This window comes from Felis catus, chromosome D1 (assembly GCF_018350175.1).
Source record: "Felis catus isolate Fca126 chromosome D1, F.catus_Fca126_mat1.0, whole genome shotgun sequence".
Classification (NCBI taxonomy): domain Eukaryota; kingdom Metazoa; phylum Chordata; class Mammalia; order Carnivora; family Felidae; genus Felis; species Felis catus.
The window spans coordinates 98,678,219-98,691,683 of record NC_058377.1 but is presented as its reverse complement, the minus strand read 5'-3'; the positions used below and the strand labels follow the sequence as shown (position 1 = coordinate 98,691,683).

At 38.8% G+C, this 13,465-nt stretch overlaps 1 protein-coding gene across 10 annotated transcripts in view; it reads right to left on the bottom strand.

Moving 5' to 3' along the window:
• Nucleotides 1–13,465, bottom strand: part of ATG13 (autophagy related 13) — a 54,288-nt gene that overhangs the window by 21,887 nt on the left and 18,936 nt on the right. For all 10 annotated transcript variants that reach the window (XM_045039221.1, XM_006937244.4, XM_006937246.4 and 7 more), the window contains 3 exons: nt 4,144–4,225; nt 3,099–3,179; nt 2,545–2,664 (listed from right to left, as the gene is read on the bottom strand). In XM_045039221.1, coding sequence (XP_044895156.1) covers nt 2,545–2,664; nt 3,099–3,179; nt 4,144–4,212 — 270 coding nt within the window. In that variant the 5' untranslated portion in view covers nt 4,213–4,225. The remainder of the gene's footprint in view (nt 1–2,544; nt 2,665–3,098; nt 3,180–4,143; nt 4,226–13,465) is intronic.

Genomic DNA, 13,465 nt, shown 5'->3' with positions numbered 1-13,465 from the left:
CTATTTTTATCATTTTTATTAATAAATGTAACATGAAATTTCCCTATAATTAAAAATTCTATACCAATTTTAATGGCTGCATAGTATTCCACCATATGACCATCATTTTATCAAATCAGTCCCCCTGTACGTGGACATATAAGTTATTTCTAATTTTTCACTGTTACAGACAAAACTGATAAATATCCTTGAGACTAAAACTTTGTCCTCACCCTGAATTTGTTTCTTAAGGCAAATTTTCAGAATTAGCGCTGTGAAAGAGTATTCTTTTTTTTTTTTTTAATGTTCACTTATTTTGAGAGAGGGAGGGTGAGCAGGGGAGGAGCAGAGAGAAAGAGAGAGAGAATCCCAAGTAGGCTTCTTGTTACCAGTATACAGCCTGATGCAGGGTTTGATCCCCGAACTGTGAAATTATGATACGAGCCAAAATCAAGAGTTGGACACTCAACCAACTAAGCCACCCAGGTGCCCCAAGAGTATTTATGCTTCTAAGACTTTTGTTATGTATATCTAAATTGCTCTTCAGAAAGGCCAATACTTCAAATGATGGAGACAGCCTTTCCCTCCAATTCTACAGAGGATATTTTTAGGTGACACCCACAGTTAAGGAATACCTTAACAAGCTGCTTGCTTAAAAATCTTTTTAGCTGTGTAATGTCTTCAGCCAAACTGTTCAGTCTTTCTCTGGTACTCTGAACAGACTTAGCCTAGTGGGTGGGAAAGAAAAACAGACTAAAGCCAGAATCCCTCAACCCTGTAACACTCTTGTGTGCCACTCAGTGAGAAGAATAGTCACACACTTTTGAAGACAAGTAACCTTATTACCAATCAACTGGAAGAGAGCTATTCTTTTAGGTTTGGGAGTAAGCTTAGGTTAGTTTGTGGAATAGCGAACTTGTTCTAGATCAAACTGAAATATGTACCCTTAATATATCCTTTTCATCATACTGTCATTTTTAAATGGCATGATAAATTTTGAATTCCCCTGCTCCCCAAAATCAAGGGATGGCTAACTAGTCAGAAGTATCCAAAACAAGTTGATGCAGTTTGTCTAGGATGATCAGAACAGTTTATACTCAGATTGTACCTGGGAAAGGAAAATAATTCTTCTAGAGATTCCTTTAGGACTCGCTATGGATCACTAAGGAAAATAATTCATAGTACAAACTGGCAATTCAATGAAGAATAGGAAGTTTTGTTTTTGTGGGGTGCTAAAGTTTCCATGGAATAAGTACTAACATCATTCATTAAACAAAATTCATGGTGAGGCTACTATGGGCCATCCCAGGCACTGTGCTAGGCATACATAAGAGATGATTTAGTTACATCCTGCTTCATTTCAAAAAGAATTTAAGGGGTACCTGGGTGGCTCAGTCAGTTAAGTGTCCGACTTCAGCTCAGATCATGATCTCACGGTTCATGGGTTCAGGCCCCACATCAGGCTCTGTGCTGACAGCTTGGAGCCTAGAGCCTGCTTCAGGTTGTGTGTCTCCCTCGCTCTCTGCCCCTCCCCCACTCACATTCTGTCTGTCTCTCTTAAAAATAAATAAACATTAAAAAAAAACAATTTGAAGAATTACAAAGATAAACAAGATGTGGTATAACCACTGACCTCAAGAATAAAAGTGTTTGTAAAGTATGAACAGGAACATGTAATGATCACCTACTTTATGTTAGGCACTTTATAAATAAGTATTAAGTGAGAAAATAGGGGCACCTGGGTAGCTCAGTCGGTTAGGCATCTGCTCTTGATTTCACCTCAAGTCATGATCTAACAGTTAGTGGGGTCGAGCCCTCATTAGACTCTGCACTGATAGCATGGAGCCTGCTTGGGATCCTCTCTCTCCCTTTCTCTCTGCCCCTACCCCATGCACATGCACATACGCTCTCTCTCTCAAAATATAAATAAATAAATAAATAAATAAATAAATAAATAAATAAATAAAATAACATAGCCTCATAAGACTATGAAGTGTCACGTTAGTTTGGTGGTGTTGGTGGGGATGGAGTTAAGTAATTTGGCCAAAGTCACTCAGCTAGGATCTGAACTTGTGTCTGTGTAACTCTAAACTCCAACTGCCTTTTATTATACCATGCAGCTTCACAATCTTATAGTGGAAATAGATGAATAAACATACTAGTAACAATATCTGCCTTGATCCTGGTGTGAAATAAGGTAAAATCACAACACACCAGGAAAAAAAAAACTAGAAAAATCACAATACACCAAATTATACTTTAGGATCAATGTAAATAAAACACATAGGAAGTCTAAAAAAAGTAGTTACCTCTCCCCCAAGAATCGGGGGGATTTTCAAGAGCATGTGAGTCTTAAAGGATAAGTAAAAACATTTCATCTATAGAGAATATATATGAAGGACAAAGAGCCTACTCCAAGTGTTTGGGAGAATAAGTAAAAAAAGCATGACCTCCTCAGAGAATGCTAAGTTCAGAGAGAGAAGGGGCAGGAATGAGGCTGAGTTGAAACTGGAATGTGAAGACCTCTGCTGCCAAGTGAAAACACCACCCTGGTCATAACCTTACCTCAGAAGTCTTGAGTGAGATCTCCACACACATCGATCTCCCAACAGCAGGCAGCTGTCCTGCCAGGGCCTTTTTTGCTTCATGTGTAACCTCTGGGATATCTTTGATTGCTAAATTGAACTAGAAAACAAAAGAGACTGTGTGAAACACTCACAAAAAACATTATGGAAACATAAAGCAGTAAGATGGTTATGTTGGGTAATGCATGCATTGCTTTGAGTGATTGAAGCCATTCATTCATTTCTCTCTTGCCCAGAAGAGACATCCTACATCAAAGCCCTAAAACTCAGGTTGAGAGAGCTAATGACTTATTACAAAGATTAGTTAACAAGATATTTTTGTTCTCTAAAGTCTAAGCTTTTCACCTACTGCAGCAGAAAGCCGAGAACCAAACAAACCTAGGACTAACATTTGACCTAGTGAATGGATCAAATGGAATTACTGTTTTAATGTTATGGTTTAGTAATACTATAGATAGTATTCATTCCTACTGCATTAGGATTCCTTGTAACAGACACCATAGTATATCCCTTAACAAAAAACGGGAATTTTACCCAGTCTGAACCCGTCGGGGATGAAGATGAACGAGTACAAATCTTCTCACCAAGTCGAGCCTGGACAATCACTTGGACAGTCTGAAAAAAAGCAAACAAACAACCAAATCAAAGATGAAGAGTCTTAAATTGATTTGGTTCACAATCAGGGTTCACATCCTCTGAATGCAGGGTTAAAAAGATGCCAATGATCATAACTATAATGTAGGAAAGGGTAGGATTTTAAAATTCAAGGACAGATAGAAAAAACACTATACAAAACTAATACTGCAAATATTCTTGAGGGCATAATGTCAACCAACTAGAGGAATTTTAGTTCAAGGCTTGGGATCTATAATATTCTCACATGGCAGAAGGAAATTTGCACATGGTGTCTCTGACTTTCATAAAGAAACAAGTCCAACCATAGGTTTAAATATTCACTGCCGTACACTTATGTAATCATAGTAGATTTAAACCAAGGATTCCACAATTATTCATATCATTTGGCCCATATGGCAAAAGTCTCCCAACTAATTTTACAACCAGAATTTACAGCATGGATTGTTTTTTTACATGGTAATCGTGAGAAGAAGCGATAAAGGTGGAAATGATTTTTAGATTTAGGAAAATATAACTTCTAAAGCATTCAAAATTCAGTTTTAATTCCTCATTTATCCAGAAGGAAATAATAAATGGAAGTTAGACATTTCAGAGTTAGTTGACGGTTTGGGAAAGATGCCCAAAATGATGTCCATTCCAGTCCACAGTCTTTGTTCCCAACCCAAGGGAACATACTGTGCCAATAACCTGGCATAATAGTTTGACATTTCTGCAAACAGCCTTACAAAAAAAAATTTTTTTTGAACAAGTAGCTGTGGAAAATTGGAAGTTACTTTTTAGTTACACCCCCAGTACCGCCCCCAAACTTCACAGTTTGGTTTACAACAGACAGAAGTATCCCTTAAAATGGGCAAGCTGCAAGCTGTTATTCTATATTTCCAAAAAGGGAGAAGCACGGAAGTTATTTCTAACAGTTCTGAGCTCAAGAGAATAGACATATTACCTTGAGGGCAAAAAATTTAATAAACTTGTCCAGGTCCTTTCTGTCCTGGGAATTGAGATCAGTTTCCATTGCCTATAGGAATCTAAAACAGAAAAAAAAAGTGTTGAAAAATGTGACTAATATCTTTTAAATTCAAAGCATACAGAGATGGTATTGTCTAGCTGTGCAAACAATCATGTGGGAGGGGAAAAAAAAATCTCCCCCTAAGATACCAAAGTAAAAAGTATTAAGATACTATCTTGTGAGGAAAATAAATTCCACACAAAGAAATAAATCTAGAGACCTAAACAATGAATAAGACAAGCCATTTTACCTGCATCTGAAACTTTAAGCTTGAAATATAACTTATTGATTAAAAAAAGTTCTACTACCCAGCATACTGAAGATGTTTATTTAATTTATTAAATATATTTTTAATTTTAGAGAAGAGAGGAGGGGAGAGGGGCGGGGAGGGGAAGAGAGAAAAAAAGAGAGAGGGAGGGAGGGAAAAAGGAAGGGAGAGAGAGAATTTTAAGCAGGTTCCATGCTCAGTGTGGAATCTAACACGGATCTCAATCCCATGACCCTGGGATCATGAGCTGGGCTGAAATCAAGAGTCAGATGTTCAACTGACTGAGCCACCCAGACGCCCCATGAAGACTGTTTTTTTGCCTTTTTTTTTGTTTAATATTAAAAAAATGTTTGGGGCTCCTGGGTGGCTCAGTCAGTTGGCGTCTGACTTCAGCTCAGGTCATGCACTGTGGTTTGTCGGTTCGAGCCCCACGTCAGGCTCTGTGCTGACAGCTCAGAGCCTGGAGCTGCTTCAGATTCTATGTCTCCTCCTCTCTCTGCCCCTCCATGCGTGTGCTCTGTCTCTCTTGGTCTCTCAATCATAAACATTAAAAAAAAATTTTTTTTAATGTTTATTTTGGGGGGGGTGCTGAGAGAGAGAGGGAGAGAGAGGGAGAGAGAGAACCCCAAGCAGGCTCCATACTGTCAGCACAGAGCCTGACGAGGGGCTTGATCTTATGAACTGAGAGATCATGACCTGAGCTGAAATCAAGAGTTGTACACTTAACCCACTGAGTCACCCAGACGCCCAGAGGACTAAATTTTAACAAGATAAAAACTTTGTTAAAACAAAATGAGATCATTTATATTCCTTCAAAGGGCCACTAAATCAGTTGAACTTTTGGGGGTTTATGGACCCCTTTTGATAATCTGAAAACAAGCCTTTCTCCATAAAAATGCACATATATAGAAATGTTTGGATATAATTTCATGGGGTTCTTGGATTTCATGGGGCACAGCATAGCCCCCTCAGGCTGAAATTGTTTGAGATGGGGCTGGCATGAGGAAAAAAGCATTTAGGGAGAGAAGAACTTGAACGAAGAATATCAGCGACAGAGAACAAAATGGATTTGGAACGATTAAGTATTCCAGTTTTCCAAAGAATTGTGTATGGATAGGGAAGCAGTATGGCTGGCTGGGGCCAGATCATGAGAATCCCGAATGCAATGCTAGAGCCTGATGTGCACCTAGTACACCAGAAATGGTAGCCTCCTCAAGACTTACGAGGGAAGGAATTAACATAGTGAGGGTGCTAGCATCCTCTGAGTGGTGCTTTAGAAAGATAGCTTTGCTGGCATATTGTAGAAAAGGTTTGAGTATGAAAAGCAGGGAAACCGTTAATTCCCTGGTAATAATGAAGGCTTGTGGTCATGGCTAAAACTCTACTACAGACATGGTTTCAAATAGTATGGATGGAGATACTTTAAAGGAAGAGCCGGCAGGATTTAAGGACTGACTACAAAAAATTTAACTGGTTTCAGTTAACAATAAGCAAGGAAGCCAGAAGGAGAGCTAGTTTCAAGGAAAAATATAAACAAAAGAAGAGAGGTGAAACAGGAAAAATTTTAAATTAAGGTACAATACCGTACACAAAATTAAATTCAAAATGGATCAAAGACCTACATGTGAGACAGGAAACTATCAAAATCCTAGAGGAGAATACAGGAAGTAACCTCTTGGACTCTGACCAGAGCAATTTCTCACTAGACACATCAGTAAAGGCAAGGGAAACAAAAACAAACATGAACTACTGGGACTTCATCAAGATAAAAAGCTTCTACACAGCAAAGGAAACACTCAACAAAACTAAAAGGGAACCTTCGGAATGGGAGAAGATATTTGCAAATGATATATCTGACAAAGGGTTAGAATTCAAAATCTATAAACAACTTATCAAATTCAACACCCCAAAAACAAATAATCCAGTGAAGAAATGGGCAGAAGACATGAATAGACATTTTTCCAAAGAAGACATGCAGATCGTTAACAGACACATGGAAAATGCCCAACCTTGGGGCGCCTGGGTAGCTCAGTCAGTTAAGCGGCCGACTTCGGCTCAGGTCATGATCTCGCGGTCCGTGAGCTCAAGCCCCGCGTTGGGCTCTGTGCTGACTGCTCAGAGCCTGGAGCCTGTTTCGGATTCTGTGTCTCCCTCTCTCTGACCCTCCCCCGTTCATGCTCTGTCTCTCCCTGTCTCAAAAATAAATAAACGTTAAAAAAAATTAAAAAAAAAAAAAAAAGAAAAGAAAAGAAAAAAAAGAAAATGCCCAACCTCACTTATCAGGGAAATACAAATCAAAACCATGACAAGATACCACCTCACACCTGTCAGACTGACTAAAATTAACAACAGGAAATAAGAGATGTTGGTGAGAATGCAGAGAAGGGGAAAACCTCTTACGCTGTTGGTGGGAATGCAAACTGGTGTAGACACTCTGGAAAACAGTATGGAGGTTCCTCAAAAGTTAAAAATAGAACTACCCTATGATCCAGCAATTGCACTACTGGGTATTTACCCAAAGGACACAAAAATACTGATTCAAAGGGATACATGAATCCCCATATTTATTTATTTATTTATTTATTTATTTATTTATTTATTTTTATTTATTTTTGGGACAGAGAGAGACAGAGCATGAACGGGGGAGGGTCAGAGAGAGGGAGACACAGAATCGGAAACAGGCTCCAGGCTCTGAGCCATCAGCCCAGAGCCCGACGCGGGGCTCGAACTCACGGACCGCGAGATCGTGACCTGGCTGAAGTCGGACGCTTAACCGACTGCGCCACCCAGGCGCCCCATGAATCCCCATATTTAAAGTTGCATTATCAACAATAGCCAAACTATGGATGTCCATCGACTGATGAATGGATAAAGAAGATGTGGTATAGACATACAGTGGAATATTACTCAGACATAAAAAAGACTGAATCTTGACATTTGCAACGACATGGATGGAGCTACAGTGTTTTATGTTGTGAAATAAATCAGAGAAAGACAAACATCATATGATTTCACTAATATGTGGAATTTAAGAAATGAAACAGATGAACATAGGGGCGAAAAAAGAAAGAGGCAAGCCATAAAACAGACTCTTAACTATGGAGAACAAACTTAGGGTTGATGGTGGGAGCTGGGTGGGGAGATGGGTTAAATGGGTGACGGGGATTAAGAAGGGCGTTTGTAGTGATGAGCACTGGAAGTTACGTGTAAGTGATGAATCACTAAATTCTACTCCTGAAGCTATATTACATTCTATGTGAACTAACTGGAATTTAAATAAAAACCTGAAATTACAAAAAAATATAAAAATAAAGATGAGGTATAACTTACATGTAGTGAAATGCACAAATCTTGGGTATACAGCTCAAAAAATATTTTGTTTTCATTTCTATTTCAACACATAATACATAATTTTGTATATATACATGCATATAACCACAAGTCAGATCAAGTTATAGAACATTTCCAATACTCCAGAGGGCTCCTTTGTGTCCTTTCAGTCAATAAACTCACCAAAAAGGAACCATTATGCTTACCTCTATCATCATAGATCAGTCTTATCTATCTTGACAAATTGTTCCATTTACATAAATGGAATCAAACAATATTAACTCTTTTGTGGGTAGCTTCCTTTATTCAAATCATGCCTGTGAGATTCGTTTATAATGTTGTATGTAGCACTTTATTCTTTTTTTACTGCTATGTTGCACTCCACTTCATGAATATACCATAAACTATAAATTCCAGGCTGATAAACATTTGGGTTACTTCCTGTTTTTAGCAAGATTTTTACACAAGTCTTTTGGTGGATGTAAACACTCACTGCCATCAGATAGAAACCCAGGAGTTTTAATGTTGGGTCACAGAGTATACATATTTAGTGGGTTTTTTTTTTAATTTTTTTTTTAACGTTTATTTATTTTTGAGACAGAGAGAGACAGAGCATGAATGGGGGAGGGTCAGAGAGAGAAGGAGACACAGAATCTGAAACAGGCTCCAGGCTCTGAGCAGTCAGCACAGAGCCCGACGCGGGGCTTGAACTCACAGACCGCGAGATCATGACCTGAGCTGAAGTCGGACACTTAACCGACTGAGCCACCCAGGCGCCCCTATTTAGTGTTTTTTTAAATGTTTACCTTTGAGAGAGAGAGGGAGAGAGAGAGAGAGAGAGAGAGAGAGAGAGAGAGAACGCAAGCGGGGAGGGGCAGAGAGAGTGGGGGAGAGAGGCCTGCATAAAGCAGGCCCTGCATGCAACAGCATGCAACAATGCAACAGGCCTGAGGCGGGGCTCAAACCCATGAACTGGAGATGATTACCTGAGTTGAAGTCATTCAACCGACTGAGCCACCCAGGCACCCCCATAAACTTAAACAGACACCGACAGTTTTCTAGAATCTGTACCAAGGTACACTCTCACCAGCAGTGTATGAGAGTTCCAGCTGCTCCACATCTATACTACTATAATACTTGGTACTACTAATTCTTTAATTTTAGCCATCCTGGTAAGGGTGTGGTAGTATCTCATTTAATCTGTAGTAAATGATTAATGATTAGTGATTAAATGACCACTGAATTTTCCCTACTAGCACCTTTTCATGTTTACTAGCCATTTGGAAATCCTCTTTAATGAAGTACTAGTTCAAACCTTTTGCCTATTTAAAAAATTAGGTTATCTTTTTCTTACTGAATTGTAGAAGTTTCTAAAATATATATAGTAGATATAAATACTTTGTTGAATATATACTGTAAATATCTCCTCCCAGTTTGTGGTTTGCCTTTCTTATGACATCTTTTTCATGAGAATCTGAATGTACTAACAGACAAAGGCCAGACTACATATATAAAAATAGAGCTCTGACTGACAACCTGCAGAAACCAGCCCAGGAAGGAAGCCAAACTGATATCTCCGCCACCTAGTGCAAGAAGCCAACCTACTACCTACAGTAACCAGTCAAGGAAGGCAGACTATCTCTAGCAAGTAGTCCAGGAAGCCGAACAATAACCCCTGTAAAAAGCCCCAGTCAATACCTGGTTAATAACTGACAGCTTCCGCAATTTCTGTCCCTGCTTCCAACTTAGGAAAGCCAAATATGCATCCCTAACCGACCACATCCCTAACCAAGCCCCAACTTGTGGTTAGGCTGCCTACAGTGTTCCTATGCCAATAACCCCAAATCAGGACATACCTGAAGCTTTGTCTTTTTTCCACTTTTTTCCACTGGTCTACCTGCCTGTGAGTCTCTGCCAGTGCAAGTGATGCTGGCTAACTCCCCTGCCATGACAAGCTCTGATTAAATGGCCTTCACCTGTTCGTAATCTGTGGCGTTTCTTTATTTCTACATTAAAAGCAGCCTTACTGAGGTATAACTGGCAATAAACAATATCTGGAAGTGTAAGACATGGTAAGTTTTGACATATATTTGTAACTGTAAAACCAATACCACAAAATAGTGAACATCTCTATCCCTAAGTTTCCTCATATTCCTTTGTAATGCCTCCTTCTAGCCCCTCCTCAATGCCCCATCCCTAGGCAATCGCTGCCAGGCTTTCTATCACTATAGATCCCTATCTGTATTTTCTAGAGTTTTATACAAATTAGATCACACAGCATGTACTCTTTGGCTTCTTTCACTTAGCATAATTATTTGGAGGTTTACCCATGTTGTGTTCCACGTTCATAGCTTATCCCTTTTTATTGGTGAGTGGTATCCTCTTATGGAGTCTTTGAAAGTGATTAAAAGAGGTGCTTAAACTTTTTAAGTCCAATTTCTCAACTCTTTTCAGCACTCCTTTGTGCTCTGTTGAAAAATTTTGCTGACCTCAAACTCATGAAAATCTTCTACATTTTCTTCTAAAAATGTTATTGTTTACATTTCATGTTTAGATTCATGATCCATCATAAATTAATTTTTCTTGTAGTATAAGTTTGGGATTGAGGATCATTATTTTTAGTCTTAGCCAATCAGCTCAGACTATATAATAGATTGAATTAGTAACACCAGAAGATCTATCTGAAAATGCCCAATTTGTAACTGATGAAGAGACTAAGACTGAGGTTAAAGTAGGAAGGGAGAAGTAGAAGAAGTAGACATTCTCCAAAAAGAAGGAATAGTTTAAAAACTATAGCAGTACATAAAATTACCATGGAAGATAACAGAAAAAAAAATAATAACAAAGGCCACCAGAAAATATTGGCATAAACGAACCATAAAGAGAAATGCAAGAACTAATCGGAGAAATAGGAGGCAAAAAGACTTCTGAGCTGTTATTACTGAAATCGAGAGGAAATAAGTTTCAAAATTGAAGTGATGGCCAAATAATATAAAGCTCTTGTGGAAGAGGCAAAACTTTACCTCTACCCATTGTCGGTTTTCAGCTGGGCCTCTTTAACAAAAAGACAGATTAATAAGAGGAAAAAAACAATTTATCAACACCTGCAGTGCACATCTCACAAGAGAAACCTCAACAGAAAGATAATTCAATATGGTGGCTTAGAACTGTTGCTTATATGGGATCTTCAACAAAGAATGGTAAATTTCTAGAGAAGTGATGGGACAAAGGAAAGCAGTTCTTCCAAGGGCGGCAAACTGTAGGAAGGTATAAATATATGGGAGGAAACTAATGGAGTAAGGGGTGTTGGCAGATTCCACTGGTACCTTCTCTGAGCTGATAAGAGTCTGCCTCCAGGAAAAGGAGAATCTATATCTCACCTTTAGGCAGAAAAGCAGAAGGTAAAGAAAGGTTCTCCTCCATTTGCTGCTTAATTGCCTTAATTTTGATCTGTCAAAATAATTTTTATATCGAAGAGACATATTTTGGAGTGACACATGCTGATTTCCTTTATTCTTGAGGTGAGAAAAAGGGCACTGGACTTGGCGGCATGCTGCTAATAACCTTTGAGAGGATTGGTTCTTAGAGTGGTGGTGATTCAACTGGCTTCTGAGAAGTTGTACAGAAAAAGACCTCAGGTGTTGTTGAAAGGATTTTCTCTGTAGCACAGGGCTATCTGAGCAAATTTATGTGGGGTGGGGGGAAGAAACCAATGAAGGAGAAATAAAATACCTGAGAAGAAACAATCCCCGGACTCAGAAGCCACAGGAGAGTCCACTGGGAACAAGGACAGGTTAAAGCCTAAAGTGATGCAAATTATAAGGGACTTACCTTTTGGAGACTACCATTTGTATGTCTGACAGCATTTAAAACATACCACCCACCTTCAGACCTTCCTAATTGTGGTTAAAAATAACACAAACAAATGTTATGGTAAAAATTAAAAAAAACAAAACCAAAAAACTTTTAAAGGGCTAAACTGCTTACAGCCCTGAAGCAACCCAGCAACAGATCTGAGATAAGAATAGTCCTGGAGGATTGCACTGCCCTTATTTTATACTGAAGTGGGGAACTGTGTTCCCACCACCAGAACTTCAACCAATGCAAACATAATAGCACAATGACTCTTGTGACTTTTTGTACCACTGTAACACTAAAAGGATTATGTAGCTAGAGTTAGTTACTGAGCCAAAAGGGTGAGATCTCGACTGGGGAAAAAGTTATCTATCTCACAGGCATCAGAGTTTGTTGTTCCCTCAGGCCTTGTCTATCACACAGTTAGTTCACAGGCTACAACAGGAATGTAACACAAAGTCTACCTTATGTCTTACTTTTTGCAAAATTCCTTGAGTGTTCCAAGGAATACAAAGGGGAAATTTGGAACAAACATTAAAAAGAGACCTACAATTGAATTCTGTCCTTTTTTCTGCCCTTCACTAATACTAGCCAGTTACTAAATCCTTCAAGCTCTTGTTTCTGCAAACTCCTTTATATTTGCTACTCTTTCATTTCCAAAGATACCACCTTAATCCAGGTCTCATTTCTTATCTGGAAGAGACTCACTTGGTTAGTTGAAGAGGATCAGGATATGCCATCCCAAAATAAGCCACTTTGGCAAAAAGTTTATTTTTAGCTGAAGACATTTGAGATTCAACAGATGTAGAAAGAAACCTTCTCGGGCTTCCCTTATCTGACTAAAAGCAGAAACTTCTGAGAAATGAGGACAGCCATAAATTCCCATTTCAGGTTGGCATCTATTCCCAAGAGAGAGATGAGGAGTAGACCTACCATAAATCCTCTCTCTGGGGGAAGTTTCATGGTCATGAAGAAAAGGGAAAGACCATTTGCACCTACCTAAACAAATATCATCACAAACTTTCTTATCACCCATTTCTTCTCCTAAAAACTCATTTGTTTTTTCGAAAAAACCTTTTTTTGCTCTTCCCATAAAAGCCTCTTCTCCTAGACACCTTTCTCTTATTCAGTTAGGTATATAAGTCCCAAATTCTAGCCATCTGGGTTATTCATCGCTGAGCACCCCTATGGTTGCTAATTAGTCTTGTGTCAGTTTAAGTTGCAGGCCCCCAAGTACTAAATGTAAGAGTGTATAGGAAAAGTTTTCCTCCCCAACACGTTCTAGGTTGAACTGTAAACCTCAGGCAAACTGCTAAAGACTAGTCTAAGCATGATGTCATTATATTGCTCCTATGCTCCAGAAATTTTGACAAACTCCTCAGTCTGACCTTCAAGATTCCCCAAGCAAAGTCAGCAGGAAAAACAGGTGAAGTGATTTTGAAACGGTGATCAGAGGCTTACTGGCACATTTAGGAAAGACCTCGGTCGCTAAAACTACCAAATAAATGGTGATCCAGAACCAATGTCTAGTCCTTGTATGTACATGCTCAGAAAACTAATTTTGTTAGTTCAGTCGAAGTTTTGAGAACTTCAGTTACAAGAGACTGCTTATATATCACAAATCCAATTATTTGAAAAATAAAATTGCTAAGTAGATGGAAAGAGAAGCATCAAGATATCAACATACTGCCTTTCCTAAAAGGAGACAATTTTGCAAAATTAAAATCATGTTGGATGGCTAACTGGTATCATCCCAGTATGAGGTCCATGTATCTTTCTCTCCCTCAGGGACAAGCAAGTTGGAAT